Source organism: Durio zibethinus, chromosome 4 (assembly GCF_047325235.1).
Source record: "Durio zibethinus cultivar Kanyao isolate XHJ-2024 chromosome 4, ASM4732523v1, whole genome shotgun sequence".
Classification (NCBI taxonomy): Eukaryota; Viridiplantae; Streptophyta; class Magnoliopsida; order Malvales; family Malvaceae; genus Durio; species Durio zibethinus.
This window is the reverse complement of record NC_143165.1, coordinates 9906950-9925074: the sequence shown is the minus strand read 5'-3', so window position 1 is coordinate 9925074 and position 18125 is coordinate 9906950. Positions and strand designations below refer to the sequence as shown.

Genomic DNA, 18125 nt, shown 5'->3' with positions numbered 1-18125 from the left:
CATCATTTTCATCATATAGAAGAAGCAAAAAATACCCAGAACAAAGCAACAAATTATAAAACAAACTCACTTGAAAAACAAAATCACCAAAAAGAAAAAAAAAAGCTTCAACAAATCATAGAATATAACAAAAACCCTTATCAAATCATACCTCTTGGATTCCCCTTCCAACCTCAAATTTTTGGTGCTCAGTTTGGCTTCAAAGAACAAAGATGCAAGGAGAATCCAAAGACTAAAACTGCCTAGTACATTGGTCCCCAGCTAGATGGTGTATCAACCTTGCATTTATAAGAAAATTTCATCCACAAATGACATTCTTCAGTCATGAAAATTACATCACTGCCATTGACAAATGACAGAAGTTGTACGATGATAAACTGATAAGCCAATATAAATTAAATAAAAAAATTATGAATAAATAAAAGTCGTTCATACTCATTCTTTAACTAATATGATATATATCAATAAAATATTTTACAATCAATTCATAAATAAATTATTTACTATTTTGAAAGACTTAAAAAACCCTTTCTCAATCAACAAAAATCTGCACCAAACTTATAATATTATTATGGATCATTTGGCCTTATAACTTTGGTGATTAGGTGAGTTAATCAACATTTAATTAAGCAAAATTTTGAAAAAAAAAATTATTCTGGTCTACTGGAATTTTAGCTTAAGAGTCTTCAAGTTGTAGCCACCCCATGCCATAACTGAAAAATCAAAGTCTTTTGTAATTTTCTTTTGAGGTTATGAGTCATATGTACCATGCACTGTACGGCTATCAAAGACTAAATTTTTGAGCTAACAACACCATATTCAATGTTAGAATATTCCCCTTTCTTTAATCATGTAAATTATAGAATGAAATGAATTAAAAAAACACGTGTTAGGTGATGATTTATCATTCATGATTCTAATAATTGTTTATAACATCAAATATTTCATGAAACACGTTTAAAGGATATGAAATTAGTTCTGTAAATTCTTGCTTCAAAGAAAAGTGTTGCAAGCATCGAATTTTCTATGTAAATGTTACTTTAATTTCATCTTTTTATTTTTAATATTTTGAAATTTTAAGGCAAAAGGGTCAAAACATTTTCTGAATTAAAATTCAATTATCATTCAAGTTTTTATTTTTTTTACAATTAATCTAATACTCAAATATCTATTTTTATCAATTGAACTCTTATTAAAAAAATAATTAATTATTTTCATTCAATTGAGGATTTAATCGAGTGAAAATAAATATTTAAAAATTTAATTTGATGAAAATATATGTTTAAAAATTTAATTGAATCAAAATAAAATATATAAGATTTAATTGATTATAATAAAATATCATAAATTTAATTGATTATTGAATTTTTATTTAAAGACTTTTTAAGCTTTTATATCAAATTTTAATTAGATCTGATAATTTTAAATATAATACAATGATACGATAATAAAGAATACAAATAAAAAAATAAAATAGCATGACTTAAAATTTTAACAAAAATTATAAATAAATTTAATAAAATAAAAAAAAAAATTCATGATTTTGTATCTATACGAATTATAACACATAATTTTTATATAAAATATGATATAAATATATAAATTATTAATATTTTATATAATAAAAATACATAAATTACCGTATCTAATTTTAACTATAACAATCATAATTTAAAATAAAAAATTATAAATATTAAAATTTTATATTGATATTCGTTATTAATAGTCTTTGTTAAATAATTCAAGTAAACTTTAAAAAAGGAAAAATCAAAATGACAAAGAAGCTGTAATACGGCAAGGGCATTTTGGTATCAGTGTTGCTTCTTTAAGAGACAGTGTTTGAATGTTGACTGATGAAAAGAACAGAAAGCCAAAAAAAGAGAGTTGTCAATGGTAAAAGGATAAGATTGCTTTAGCCCCTTCCAACATGCAATGACAAAGGACCCACACGGTTTAAGCCCACTGTAACACAGAGGAACAAACAAAGAAGCTGCTTCCTTCCGTTTCCAACGATTTGTCATATGCCGAAGCCTTCTTTTTGCTACCGTTATTTCATTTTCTTAGGCTTAAGCTTGCCAATCTTATGTTAGACTTGCATTTCTCCGTGTGGGGAACAATGACGAGAAGGCCATGCCCTGTAATCTTCTTACGTAGTCTAATAAGTCCAATGCTGTTTCGTTATCGTTACGTTATGAAAATTCTTTTCCATTATACTTTAAAAAAAAATTTATGCATGGTGAGAAAAATAAATAATGTTTTATGATTGAACTTCTATAAATCTAATTATAAAACGACACTTGCGACGTAATAAAAATCCTTCCATCATATGCTCAAATAAAACCTGAAACATTTGTATATAAAAAAGTACTTCTCGTTGGAGCTTTAATGCTTTTTCTTGTAGAAGAAACTTGTATTAAAATAATCAGTACTGAGCTCCCTGTTGAAGTTCAAAACCTTAAATGAGAAGAAAGTGATGAGGGTAAAGGTCAGAGTGTTTTTTATATTTGTACTTCGACGCTAAAATTAAAAGTCAAGATTAAAAAAATCGAATAAAAAAAAATAAAAATGAAAGAAATAATGAGATTGAATTGATAATATTTTGATAATTTTATTTATAAATAAAAAAAATTTATAATAATGCAGTTAAGCTAACGTGATATTATACATATTAGATTGATTCAAAAGAAAAATTTTTTTTTCATTTTCTGCTAACAATCTTTAATGATAAAAAAAAATAATTTATTTTCTAGATCTAAAAATACTCAGAACACCGAATTTTTAGGGGTAATAGCTGCGAAACACTCCTAGAGTAAAACCCATTCATCCAATCAATTTTCTTTTTCATGTGAGGTCCAAAAGTATAAGCTAACTTTGACTACTTATGCAAATGTACAAAGAAAAAAGGGCACCTTCCTCCTTATGTTTTAAATCCTCTTGGAATCTTAAAAAACCAATAATGTATTATACTAAGTCCACAACTAACATAAAAGTAACCTAAAGCATTAGTCTCTATATTGAATAATAATACCACCACAAATGAAATTTGGGGAAGGTGGCGATGTGCAAGTAAATTCTATGCTAATACTTTCCTTTAAAAATAAGTTATTTCTACTATTTTTTTTTTGAAAAATAATCATGTAGGGCACTTTTTTTTTTTTAATTTTTTCAGTATAAAAAAGATCATAAAGGAAAAATATTTTAAATATTAAGATTTGAATTTTAAAATTTTTAAATATTACATCTGAAGGGTTAATGTTAAAAGAGAAAGACACGTACTAATGATGAATGATTGATTTTATTGGCAAAGAAAATGTATTTTTTTTGTATTATTTGGATTCGAATCTTTGGAAGATTGTGAAAATGTAATTATTTATGAATTCACTAAATTCAACATAAATAAATTTACTTGAATCAATCTAAAAAAAAAATACTAAATAAAATTCAATTGTTAAAAGAATATGTAATTAATATTATACCTTATTTCTAATGTCATGTAAAAAAAGGCAAAATAGCTGCAACGTATTCAAAATTCCAAATTAGAGGACCACAAAAGTGACGTTGAAAGACAAAACCATTCGGTACGTTCTTATATAGTATCAATCTAAGTTTTATATGCTGAGAACCAAATCGGTTAATAAATGCTATGAAACATGAAAAACATTAGAATGGTTGACTTTGGTTGTTACCCCATGTTTTTGCCGACCAGCAAAGGACCCTACAAAGGAAAGATGAGCCATGTTGTGTTTCAAACCTATTAATTAATTAGCTAATTTTATGTCTTGCCTCTTGTCATGTTAGACAAATTTGGTGTCTTTTATTATCAATTATCAATATAAAATTAAGCCTTTTGGAAAGGCTGCATTAATGGGGGGAAAAACTTGTTGAAGACCTTTCAAATTTGCTCAATATTTCCTCCTAACTAGTCAAAAACAATTACGTAATACATATGGCTTCCAGTTTCAGAGAATTTTCATCAGCACTATGTCCCATTGATGCAATAATTAAAATTTATTTATATGCCCATACAGGATATGAAAAAAGATATAAAAATGATACAATTTAAATCTTTGACAAAATCGTATATATTAATTTGGCAAAAATTAAAATTTTTTTTCGTATTTTACGTATTAATATGAATTGTAACACAATAAATTTTTATATTTGGCATGAAATAAACAATAGATACGGATTGTTATATCGAGTTATAAGGGAAGAGTCGGTTCAATGGTTGATGCGTAATTTTTTAAAGAATAAAATTTGAATTATTTATATGTTGTAATTACCACTTACCAGCATAAGATTAGTGAATTTTTTGGTTTAATATTAGGATATTAATTTTGGGCTAATTGATTTTTCAACATATATGTAAAAATGATAATTCAAGTTCACTTGTTTTTATTATTATTATTATTTTTATCAATTCGGAGCTACATCTTTCAATTTGATTGAAAATGGTTAATATTTAGTAATTATTTTATGAAACAAATAATATATCTTTTGGAAAGACACATACTTTTAAAGTCAATGTTGCAATTTACTATCCTTTATTATGAAAAGGAAATTAATTTCAAGTTCAAATCAAAATATATTTATCAAATCAAATCTGTGCAGGAAATCTTTTTTTTTTTTTTTTTTTGTGGTGATAATATCAATATCAAAGGAGATTTTATAGCAAGTCAAACCTTTCTGCAATGTCTATACCAAGACAAGAGCAAAAACACAACATCAATGCTTAAATGTATAAAGAAAAACATGTTAAGCTGTTGGATTCTTCCTTTGGTGATTGATTTTCAAAGGACATCATTTGCAAGACTTTTTGGTGCCAATAAAAACAAAGAGGATAAGCAAAAGTTAGGTCCTGATGTTTGATTTTTGTTTTTTTTTTGTTTTGGTTCGAAGTCAAGCATTTAACCATATGAGGAAGTAGACTAATATATGCAACCAAACAAATCAATCACCAAGTGAAGTTGTCAAAGAATTTTGTTAATAATGGATATGGTGAATTATCATGAGGTGTGACACGTCGAAGATTACAAAATCATCCAAATTTTATCATAAAAATAAAAATTTGGGTTTCAAAACTTAATCTAATTAATTCATATTATCATTTTTAAAAATTATCATTTAATAAATTTAAAATTTAAATCCTAATATTCGTAATCCTTTTTATTATTCTAAATCGAACCTTAAGATGTCGTTGATATGGTAATTAGTATGGTGAAACATGATATAAACCGGCCTTAAACACTTGGACTGCAAGTTAAGATAGTGATAGGGATGAGATGGCTTTGAAATTTTTGTATCAGAAGGGATAAATTTCAAAGGCAAGAAACGAAATGTGCATGATTCAACAGAAAAAAAAGATGACAGATTGAAGGGGAAAGGTAAGCATTATTGCAATAATTTCAGATATTTTATGATAAGACCAGAAATATTGCTAGGGTTCTTTAAACTGAAATTGGAAACTTACTAAAAATGCAGCTTCAAACTCAGCTCAAAAAAAGCCTACGGGCATCTGCAACCTGGTGGCAGTCATTGATTTCCATGAACTGATTCCTTCTAACACAGATTTTGATCTTCATTGTAAAACCACAAGCAAGTTCTGCATATCTTCTCAGATTTTGTAAGCCTCAGGCTTCTCTAATAACGCTGCTCACTCATTCAGGAATTTTAGAACACGAAAACAAACATATAGACATATAAGTATATATATAAATATCTATATTATTTTTTTCATACATTTCACTTATTTAAATATTAGAGAATGTTCTAAAATATTATCTTCGATGATTTTAACTTTTTTTTATGACAAATTTGACACGCTCTACAACTCAACTTCCAACGAATTTTCTCTTCTTAAAACAAAAAATTATATCAATAGAACCACAAATAAATAATTGCAAAAAAGCTATTATTATTAGAATTAGTATAATTAGAATTTACAAATTACAATTAAATGTTAAAAAACTATTATTATCTATTTGATATTTAAAATATTCTAAAATAACTAATCAAATATTTGATGTGGACGGTACTAAAATTTAAAATTAAAAAAATATACAACACATAGTTTAAAATATAAACTGTATATCTTAAAAAATTAATTTATACCAAATAAGTAATTAAATTTATTAAAAATTGAAAAATGCATGTTATCATTTGTCAAGTCATTCTCTTGCCGCCTTCAACTGGTTAAGATGACATCATCCAGCGCCGTTGTGTATAACAATCGTTAAACGGCTAAACCCCAGACTAAAAACCCCAGTAAAACCTCAGCTGTCATTGGCAGCCATAGCTGCAAGATAAAGCTTTCTTTCTATACATAGTCCCTTCTCTTTTGCAGGGTTTTTCTGTATATTCTTTCCTTCTCTATCTCTTTCTTTTTACCCAAAAATGGCTGCTTTGTCCCTTCACAGTTTCTATCATTTCAGTTCATTTCTCTTCTCTCTTTCTTCTTCTTCCTCTTCTTCTTGGGATTTGAGCAATGGAGGGAGCTTCAAGAAAGGGAAGTTCTTGGTGTTGTTATCAACTCTAATCCCAAAATCTAATAAGAAGTCAAAGATATGGTCAAAGGACTACTCCTTATGATACTGATGAGGAGGAAGATGGAGAATTTGATGAAGATTATGATGGCATGGCTGGAGATGATTGGTTGATGAATGTAAGTTCAAGATGCATTCTTAATTTGTAATAAAAAGTGTGATTTTCTATATGATGAGCATTTTAGGATTGTAGAAAATGACCCATCATTGTTTTTTTCACAGTATTTGCATTGATGTTAAGATAATTGTGACCAGCAAGCATTTTGTGCTATGATCTTTAGTATTTGAACAATAGATCTTGTGTTTGATTAGGATATGGACTTCCTTCTGGTCTTAAATGTGGATGTATTATTTCAGGATGACTTTGCTGAAACCCATGAATATGGCGTTCATGGGAAGGAATTTAAATCACAGAAGGGAAGTGGTAAAGAAGGTACGTGTGTTCATTTTTGTTGATGCCCTGAACATGCTTGGGTCCGCCACTGTGAGCTTGTCACAACATTTGACATAGCTTTTGAGGAATTTAAGAAAGAGGATTCATTGTTTTGTGCAGGAAACCAAAGATCACAAGAACAACGCAAGGGCTCGAACGTGTTAGAATCAAGAGAAGGCCTTACGGCTGAACTCTGAAGATCGAATAGATGTCAGAAATGGTAATGATCTTCTAAAGAAGGGTAGTGTAGAAAATTTTTTATCTTACTTCTGACAAAATGAAGGAAGTTGGTGCCTTAGATGGACGAAGGAAGGTAAGATAAGCTGTCGAATTTTGCTATTACCTGTACCAATGGTGTAAAGGAGCTTTATATGTTTTCTTCTATTGCAGCTGGTGTCAAGGACATCTACAAAAACCAGATATCAAAGGCTGTCGGATGAAATTGATTTGGATGAGAAATGGTTCCCTCTTCTTCATTACCTAAGTATTTTTGGGCTTAAAGAATCAAATTTTATCCAAATGCATGAGAGACACATGCCTATTGGACTACTTGTTGAGTGTTGGTGTGAAGCATAGAGACATTAGAAGAATACTTTTGAGACGGCCACAAATTCTGGAATACACATTGGAGAATAGCTTGAAGTCCCATGTGGCTTCCTTAATGAGTCTGGGGATTTCAAATTCCAGAATGGGCCAGATAAGAGCTTCTGCACCTTCTTTTTTTTCGTATAGTGTTGAAAATTCATTAAAACCCACAGTGAGATACTTGATTAAAGAGGTTGTTATTAAAGAAAATGAATTAAGTAAAGTTGTGCAGCTGAGCCCTCAGATTCTAGTTCAACGGATTGACATATCATGGAGCACTCGTCATATGTTTCTCTCAAAGTAGCTAGGAGCACCCAGAGATAGTATAGTGAAGATGGTAAAGAAACATCCCCAGTTTCTTCATTACAGCATTGACGATGGACTGTTGGCCAGGATAAATTTCCCAAGGAGCATGGGGATGTGTAATTCGGATATCCTGAAAGTCTTTGACTAGTCTTACACAGGTTAGTTCACTCCCTTGTAACTTGTAAGTGCATTAAAACACAAAAATTTGTTTCTGTATCTTACATTTTGGATTTGTTTCTAGGTGTTATCTCTGTCTCTGGAGGACAATCTGAAGCCAAAGTACATGTACTTGATCAATTAACTTAATAATGAGGCGCACTCTTTGACTAAATATCCTATGTACTTGAGCTTGTCACTGGATCAACGAATTCGACCCCGCCACCAGTTCCTCGTTTCCCTAAAGAAAGCTCCAGAGGGGCCATTTCCTCTTGGTTCATTGGTTCCAACTGATGAATGCTTTTGCCAGCAGTGGGCTGGAACTAGTTTAGATAAATATTTGGCATTTCGTCAAAGGGTGCTACTCAAGGAGTTTGCAAAGAAATATGATCAGAAATAGTGATAACATTCTTCAAAGGCTTCTTTCACTAATACTAGAATTCTTGTAGCAGATTTGTGTCACACCCAGCAGTCCAATATGTTAGTTCTATGAGGTTTTTCAAAATTGGTGGCAAAATAATGGTAAGAAAAATTGATTTTTCAACCCAACCAATCTTGTGTTGGTTCAATTATTTTCAAGTATTAAAAGTATATTGATTGGTTCGATTGTTTTTTAAGAGTGGTAGATTAAATCGCTTTTTGATTTTTCAAAATTGAACTGACCGATTGCTCATGCCTATAATAAAACTAAGGTAAAGCCGGTAACAGTTGACAATTGATACTAGCAGGCCTTATAATAAATACCAGACAAATCAGGTAAAGGATGAAAATAAGAGAATGATCAATGAAAATGATGTATCTATAAGATGAAAGTAGATGAAACCAGAGACAAATGCAGTATAAATTGCTTACATGTTTCTACATTTGGTTAAAGTTATTTCAATCTATTGCTCAGTGTTACAGAGATTCTAAACATAGTTGAAATTCTTTGCACGCTGTTCTATTTCCTGTTCACCTAAAAAGACCTATATTACATCCTCTTCTAAACATCCATAGCCTTCTTCCTATGATTAACATTAAAAAAGTGTAGAACCTCGTTATATTTATATACTTTTAGGTATAATATCTTCTTGTTTTGCCACCACAAATCAAGTAACAGACCGGAGATCAATCCATCCGAATTTCTTTGGATAGTAAGTACTTGCAGGAGTCTTGAAAATAACAAAGGGAAAAGGAAAACGGGCCTGTTTATGTATAAATTTGGAGATGTCACCATTGAACTGGTACTGTAACTAACTCTATTCTGTGTGTTGCAGGGCCTAAATGACTGCAGAAGTGCCGGTAGCTGTAGCAGAAGCAAAGGGGCTATCTGGCAGAGTAAGTCCTTCACTGCAGATACATGAACATATGATGGATAAGATAAAAAAGATTGTGTAGTTTCAGCCTTTCAGGTTCTAAAATATGAGCCATGAATAGATCTGGCAATTTGTTTTGTGTCACCATGTTGTATTTTAAATTGTTGATGCAAAACCTGGAAGCCTACTTTGAAGAATTAAAGGTAGTGGAAAGGGAAACTTTTAAGATAAAAGTAATTTTATACCTCTCCTGGTCATTTTTGTTGGTCTCTACATGCTTGATTTTTTCATCAGATGCAGTGTTGGTTTTGAGAGCTTCCAACAGATAATTGAATTCTGTTGAGGGGAAATTGAGTTGATCTGCATGGTGGAAAAGAAAGCATTGTAAGGGAAAGAATGAAAGAGGAGCCCAGGTTAAAGAATGTACATAAAACAAAAAGGTTCTAGACCTTCTGAGACCTTCAAACCATCCATGGAGTAGCCAAAGAAGGACTGATGGACTAGAGGCTTCTGTGTCAAATGCATCTCCGAAGGGCGCCTCCGCTCTAGTTGAAAATTTTGATCTGGATCTTCTATAAACTGCTTCCTGAACAACTTTGAAGTTGCATATCCTCTTGGAACTAAGAAAATCATACATCAGATTAGTAAGAGCAATGAAATTAAATTGTTACTGAAATATAAAAAGGGCATTGATATGCCTGTTCTAAAATTATTCAGTATAAAAAACCGGGGTTTAGCTCAATTAAGAGGTGATATCCAGTAGGTCTGAGGTTTAAATTCCAGCACTTGAAACACATCCCCCCTATCCCAGGCTGCAGCCACCTTTGTACAAAAAATCAGTATGAATCATCATATTCAACACACAAAACGATTTGAAGTAGTATCCCCCTTAAGTTTCCATTAAAGAAACCTTGATGGCTTTTGCCAGACCAGAATGATGGCCCCAAGCTGGCATGTGTTAAGTAGCTATGGACCTTAATTCCAATAAAAGAAGTTAAAAAATGAAGCTACTTACTTGAGTGAAGGTCAGGTTCCATATCTATATGGGGTGAAGAATAATACATTGGAGACTCAATTCTGTCCTGGGACTTCCTGCAAGAAAATCAAACATTATAAATGATGATCACTTGCTTGCTGAAAGATTTTGCTATTTTATGATGCAATGCAACATGAAAAACATGAATTGTTTTCATTAAACTTCTCTAAAACTGTCAGAAATGAAGCAAACGAGCAAGAAAAGTCTATAGAATTTGCTGATTTTACACTGAGAATTACAGTGAGTGGTTTGCAATCAATCCAGCACCAACAACCGTGTATAAAAAATATTTAAGAAAGCAAAAAAAAGAAGTCCAGTTAGTGGCAGATCCAGTAGAGGACATCTCGAAATATTAGAAAATTTTTTCCTGGACACCCCTAAATTTTTTCCATGGACACTCTTTAGATCGACAAAATTGGTAAATCAGTCGGTAGTGTTTTATGTATATTATAAGTGGACACCTCAAAAAAAATCCTGAATCCGCCAACTGAGTCCAGCTTCCGAAACAAGTGCTATCAAATACAGGAGTCCAACGCTATAGTAAGACGGAGCTGCAGCATGATTAGGAAACCACAATATTTTAAGAAAAGAACATTGGTTATCATATTCTTCATTCAATTCATGGAGTGGATTTGGTACAGAAATCACTAGAAATGGAAAAGAGGAGCAATTGTATTTACCTGTCAACCAGCTTTGATTTTTCCCTGTAAGGTTTCACAAGAACACGAGCCCCGCAGACATAATGTGGATTTCCTTTAGCCAAAATCATCTTCACGGTATCTGCAGTGACAAATGTTACAAACCCAAACATCCGTTTCTGTTGGCAGGGAATCCTTACACCTCCAACTTGTCCATAATTGCTGCAATTAACAACAAGAAAAATAAGAAACCTTTGGACACTGAATAATATAACTGCAAATAAGCCCGCAAAAAGGCTTCAAGATCATGTTATACCTGAAATAGTTGGATACATCATCTTCACTAAAGGTGCTCTCAGCTGGGAATGTAAGATATATCTGACGCGATCCACTGATAACCGGACCAGGATCATTTCTATCATTTCGATTGTCGATATAATTGGGTGCTTGTTCAGCCAAAACGACAGAATGTTGTCCATGAGGTCTGTGACTTAATCACAGAAGAGTCCATCAGTTGAATCCTCAGGGTTCATCTTTTATCATAATTCATAAATCATACCTGTCTATTACTCGAAAAGTGTCTTTCAATCTAGCGAGAGGCTTTGTCAAACTGTAGCCTGCTTTGCCATGTCTCTGGCTGTCAGTGAGATAACCATCTGCCTGCAGAACTTTGCCATTTTTCTCATAATATAACAATGGGAGAGACGCAATTGGAACAGGATCCCCTCTATTTGTTTTCAGGAGCTCTACTAATTCCAGCTCTAACTTCTCACGTGACATAGCAGGATCTTCATTAACAGCATCCACTGAATTATGGTCAAACATTTGAGGGAAGTTATCCGAGACATGGCCATGGAAGTACTTGCAATTGCTTCCTTGCTTACAGTACCCTTTGTTGAAATAATGACAAGTCTTAACTGGAAATTCAGGCAGGTTTTGATGTCGACGTCCTGTCCTGACACCAAGATTACCCAATGCAGCATCTGAGTAACAATAATCATTTGAAAATCCACCATTTCCCAAGTTCACAGACTCCATTCGATCCTCCAAGCTCAAGAACTGAGTTTGAGTCTGCAGATCAGATACAGAATCCAAGTAAGGCATAAAATCCGAGTTATGCTTGGCAGCTAGTTGTTGCTCCCAGTAGGGAGATGTGATTCTGGGAGACAAAAAAGGCCTGGAGGAGACAGGCGGTGAAAAAGGAGAGAACAGTGAGGGGAATTCTGAACCAGGGGCCGAGTCCGGGGATATAGGTGGTGATCCTGATTTAACAACCAGCCATTGCAGTTCAACCTTGACTTTATAAATTACTTCCTGGATAACAGAATCAGGACACATAGCCAGCTGAACAATCTCCTGGTCACCATGGACTTGCAAAAGCAGATACCCTATAATCTTTGAGACATTTTCAGGTTCAATTTTCTTGATTCTATTCAACAAAATTTGTGTATAGTCAGAAAATTCCATCTTGCATGTATTGTAGTGTATCTGTTTAATCACTGCAGATAAAAATGCAAAAACATATTATCATAACAGACGCGTGAATTGTCAAATCTAAGCTATGGTATCAAACCTACTGATAAAAGTAAAGGACCAAAAGAATGCTTACCTGTAAAGAATTATAGAACAATACTCTAGTAGGTCAAAAGCACAGAATCAATGTCAGGAAAAGTAAAATTTCGGATCCAGTAAACTAGCAGGAAAAACACATAAACATACTCTAAAAATAAACCAAACTAACCAAAAAAATTTAGGTTTTTTGCTTTTCCTTTTCGCGTATTAGTGTTCAAATCTTGATAACCTCAAATATAAAAAAAAAAAAAAAAAACTTAAACATGTTTAAAGAAACCAAATCTGAGTACTACCCATAAAAGGGTTGATAGGAAGTAGGAATGGTAGAAGCCTAGAACATTATCAGAACCAGAAATGGATTTTTTTTTTCTAAATCTGGGAACAAGAAAAGAATGAAAGAAATCACAATTTAAAATAGAAGTATTTTTTACATTCCAAAGAAACCAAACAAGGTAAACAAATAAAATCATAATCACAAAATATTTTTTTCCATAGAGAGAATATATTATTTAATACAAGCAGAGAAAACAGAAATATAAACCAACCTGAAATATTGAGAAATCCAGAGAACTTGAACGTAGTTCCAAGCATAAAAAAAAAAAAAAATAATTAAGAGTCCAAAATTTTCAGAATTCAAAATTAAAAAAACACAACACATTTAAGATAATCTCTCCTAAAAAAAGTAACCCTTTAAAAAACACATGATAAAGATAACTACTCCATAGAAAAACACAGCCGAAGATTCATTAAACTTACCAACCAAAGTATCTGAATTTGAAGTTGCAAAGCTGGTCACTGGTAGCAGAAAGTAGAGTCATAAGAACAACATATGAATTCTCTTTATGTCTCAGTTTCATGTTTTTCTATACATTTTCTTCAACCATACAGGTTTTTCTATACACAAAAACCTGACAGAACTGTTGAACTTCATTTCAAGTACCACAGCCACTCCATGACTTTATATAAAGAATAATTCACTTTAACTATGAATTTATTTATAATTTTTAGGAATTAAAAAGGATGTTAAATCTTTACAGCTAGATTTTATAAATGAGCTACAGAGAATTAAGGCAATGTAATTTCCTTGAATTTTGATTTTGATTCTAACAATTTAGACTATGTAAATTACATAATTCACGTTTGTTTACAAGAACAAAAAGCCAAAACCACATGAAAATTATTTATTTATTTGATAAAAAATGGGTAATTAAAATATATTTTTTTGGAAATTCCAATGTGCTAAATTTAGATTTCCCACAACACATGTCGGCAAAATTAATCTCTTGAGTGGCACAGACGTGGGTTTTGTTTTGTCTTTTAAGGTGATAATCCTCCTTAAATAAGAACCGTTGGATCATCAATAATTAAATAGATCAACGATCCAGAGTGTTGAGGACCATGTAGAAGACATGCACTTTAGTGTATAACATGCAATTTAAGAAAACGAATAAAATCACCGAAAAATAGCCATGCATATTCAATTTCTAGTTCTAATACATTTAATATATATGCGTTAATTTTACATAAAAAAAATAATATCCAAACATTTCCCTTTTATAAATTTGAAAGCTGTTTTTTTTTCTAATAATAATAATAATAATAATAATTTATTAGTTTTTTCCTTGTTGTTTATTTAATTTTCTTTTTTTAAAAAAAAATGTAGGAAAAGAAGAAGAAAAGAGAGAAAATTATTAACAGTGAGGATAGATTGGTAATTGAAGAAAATGGTGACGTGGATATATATATATATATTTGAAGAGAGATTTTGTTTTATTTTTTTGTAAATAATTAATAATTAATTAAATAAGAAATTAAGATATGATAAGAGAGAAGTGGGCTTTTCTGTTATAATTATCATAATTCTTCGGATCTATTAGCTTATATCTTTTGACTTTATCATCGTTTAGCTCTTTTTTAAATTAAATAAGAGTTATTATTTGATATATTATTAATGTAAAATTTAAATGTTACAAACAAGATTAAAAAATAAAAATATATTTTGTTTTATTTTTTTATTTTTTTATTTTTTTAAATATATCTTACAAGATATGTGTCACATTCTTTATTCACTTGTATAATCTAAAAAATCAATTGGCAATGCATGCAATAATTTTTAATTAAATATATATTAGTCAAAATTATAAAATATTATCGAATTTAAAATTTAATTCAATTGATTTATACACTTATTCTTAGAAAACTATTTGATATGATTGAAAACCAATATGGCATTACCTTATTTGAAATGAATTTAGGAATTTTGCATGACAGTGATATTAAATCATTAGAACGATTAGATTATTGTAACTAAGAGATTAAAATGATCTTTCATGATAACTAAGGGAAATAATAAAATTTTTTCATATATGATATACTATAAGTTAGCTCAAGCTATGATATTCTATAAGGATTGAAATGATCTTTTATGATAACTAAGGAATGTTAGCTCAAGCAACTAGAGAGCAATTTGCTTTTCTTTTAGTTGTTTGAGTTTTAAGTTCTTTGACAAAGTTATGAAAAAGTAATTTTTCAAGAATTTACTAAATTTGACATTAATAAATTTATTTAAATCGATGAAAAAAAATGTATTGAATGAAACTTAAAAACCCTTACTGCCCAACCAAAAAGAAAAGAAATGATCTTCCATGATACTACAACATTTTTATAGTTAGATGCAATTTAGGCTATTATTGCTAAATGAAATATTTAAGTATAAAAATAGTCTTATTAAAAAAAATTATAAAGATAGTCTATAAAGTTTGAAAAATACATGCTATCTACATAGAGATCAAGAATAAAACTATAAGATATCTCAAAGTGGAAAATCATTTAAAACACTAATAGATTATTAACTCAATTGGTAAATAGAGTATGTTCCTTTCTTTATTACTTGGATTTAAATCCGTTGGAATATTATAAGAAGATAATTTTTCATATATTCGTTAGGCTTTGCGTAGACAAATATGTTTGAATCAATAAAAAATAAAAAATCTCTTATCTCTAAATAAAAAAAATAAAAGAAAATCATTTAAAACCAACCAATACGTCCATTTCTAGCTAGTCAAATTTTAACATGGTTAAGAGCTCTTTTTTCATGCTAAGGTTCCCTTTTTCTTTTGCTTAGTTGCTTCACATGATTTCACCTAATCATTGCAAGCTTTCCAAACAACACATATGGTTCATGTTTGAAAAACAAGGCCAAAAAGGATATGAAAAGCTACCCATTGTTTCCTCCAAAAGCATCAAATCTCTCTCTCTCTCTCTCTCTCTTTTGTGTCTATGTGTGTGTTGCTTAATTTTGAGCAATTTGATGCCCCAAAATCATTGCTAAAAGGGTAGTTGACCTGAAGAGAAAGTGAACCATTACCATGTTAGGCTTTAAAAATGTTAGTTGATTACTATCCCATACTAGGGCAGACAGGGGTAGTCACAATTAATACAAGCATTGCCTTTTAATTCAACTTGGGTGGTTTGGCTTCAATTGCAAAAGCTTATACAATCAACGGATTGATTTTAGATATGATATAGTGTTACGATATAAATATAATACGAAAATAAAATATGAAAGTGACACGATTTAAAATTTTAATAATAATTATATGTTTAATAAAATTTATAAAATGTATTTTATATTTTCATATTGATATGAATTTTAATACTTAATTTTTGTGTAAAATATAATACAAATACATAAAATTTGATATTTTACATAATACGAATATATAAATCACCTGGTTTAATTAACTCTCTCTTGGATCTACCTCAAATTATGATGAAAAGATATATTTCATAGGATTTAATGAAATTCCTATTATATATATTATATATGAGTAAAATCATTGACAAGGGTTAGTTCAATAGGAAGAAAGAGAGCTTTTTTTTTTTTTTTCAATTAAAGTTTAAAAAAAAATTTAGAAAGTAAAAATTTAAATATATTAAATTGATACAAAAAATATGCGTCTTTAAGATTGCTTAAAAAGAATATTGGTTTAAACAAAGTTTAAAAATATCTTCCATCTGTATCAACAATCAATATATAAATATACAGAGTAAAATTAGTAGTTGGAAATGCCTTTTGTGATCTCAATTAGCAACAAATGTATGTGGTTAATTACAAGATTATGAAGAAATTACATATTTTTTTGGGTACAAATCATAGCAGATATTTAAAGTCAAATATTGAAGTTTATATGTCATATTCTTCTATATATTTATGGTAAACATATCGAATTGAATTCGAACAAAAGGATGGGGTGGAAAGCAAGGTGATAGGTGGATTCACTTTATAAATTAGGGTGTTTATGAACATTTTTAATAATTAAAAAAAAAAACCTTTGAAAAAAAGGTTTCACTGAACACTCTTAAAATTTGTTTATGAACATCCTAAATATTAAACAATAAAAAATATAAAGGAAATTTCACTAAATTCTCAAAAAAATTTTATGAACATCTTTTTCGTTCACAAAATTAATAAATTTATCGATAAAATTGATAAATCTATCAATAAATTTTTATATATAATATATATGAACACATCCAAAAAAAATATTGGATTTACCATTGCGTAAGGTTAACTATTATCATCCATTCCTAACCTAATCAATTATCGAGACCAATCAAAGAAAATATTAAGACAATTTGAAATCCGTTTCATGGTCAGTTATATCATGACTGTTGGTGTCTGTCCATCATACTTGGTTCAATGATTAACCTTATATGGTTGGAAAACTATTGACTTTGGCAATGTTTTTGGGTATGTCCAAAATATTAAAATCATAATTAATTCCTCAACAATGGTTTGCATAAACAAGAGAAAGCAAAACAATTTTAAGTGAACAATACAAAATTTCTGATTGAGGTAGTCTCATCAAAACTTGTATTGATAATAAAGAAGGCAATCTCTGGCTAATCACTGTTTATTGGAATTGGACTAAAACCCCAACAAACATTATCTTGAAACACTAAAATGAAGGAAATTGAAAGTTGAATTTAATTGATTCATATAATCATTCATAAGAGGTAATATATAATAAGTTAGAGAATTCAAATATCAACATCCGTAACTTTTCTTTTGTCTCAAACTATAATTTCTTTTGCGCAAAAAAAAAAAAGAGGAAAAACACTAAAATGTATAATTTTTATGTTAGAAGATATTTTTAGTTGTGACTTAGAACCTAATGTCACATGTGCCAATTTGTTATCGCAATTATGATTGCAAGTAAGTTCATATCATTGAGTTACATCAATATCTTAATCACTTAACATAACCATATACTAAAATAGGGTAAATTATGCCATTCATCCCTCATCGTTACTGGTATTATCATTTTAATCATGAAAAAAATTTGAAACTTCAACTTGGTACCTACCATTTCTAATAAATCTTAACTTTGAAAGTGAAATGATAATATTCTCAAAATTGATGGACTATTGATGAAACTTATCCAAAAAATACAATAAAAAATTGTCTTAACCTTGAACTCATGTGATCCAACAAGTACATGTTCATATATTGAGGGAACAATATCTTAAAACCAATGGATGGGCCCTTAGCCACATCGA

General features: G+C 30.0%; 1 protein-coding gene and 2 pseudogenes across 5 annotated transcripts in view; 1 reads left to right on the top strand and 2 right to left on the bottom strand.

Moving 5' to 3' along the window:
• LOC111288387 (scarecrow-like transcription factor PAT1 pseudogene) overlaps window positions 1-18125 on the bottom strand; it is a 61350-nt pseudogene that overhangs the window by 3492 nt on the left and 39733 nt on the right. For 2 of the 3 annotated variants that reach the window (XR_016341510.1, XR_016341511.1), the window contains exon 1: window positions 152-259. The exons of the other annotated variant lie outside the window; for it this stretch is intronic. The product of XR_016341510.1 is annotated as a scarecrow-like transcription factor PAT1 pseudogene, transcript variant X1 (transcript). Of the gene's footprint in view, window positions 1-151; window positions 260-18125 lie in introns of those variants that run through there. 3 annotated transcript variants of the gene reach the window in all.
• LOC111288821 (transcription termination factor MTERF9, chloroplastic-like) lies at window positions 6394-8524 on the top strand (annotated as a pseudogene). Its single transcript, XR_016341876.1, has 6 exons — window positions 6394-6509; window positions 6556-6661; window positions 6900-6983; window positions 7141-7288; window positions 7366-8024; window positions 8108-8524. The product of XR_016341876.1 is annotated as a transcription termination factor MTERF9, chloroplastic-like (transcript).
• LOC111287883 (zinc finger CCCH domain-containing protein 18-like) lies at window positions 8853-12614 on the bottom strand. Its single transcript, XM_089760327.1, has 7 exons — window positions 11551-12614; window positions 11308-11475; window positions 11034-11213; window positions 10333-10409; window positions 9767-9937; window positions 9563-9677; window positions 8853-9351 (listed from the first exon to the last, which is right to left on the bottom strand). The coding sequence occupies exons 1-7, from the start codon at window positions 12456-12458 to the stop codon at window positions 9282-9284; spliced, it is 1689 nt and encodes a 562-aa protein (XP_089616453.1). The 5' UTR covers window positions 12459-12614; the 3' UTR covers window positions 8853-9281.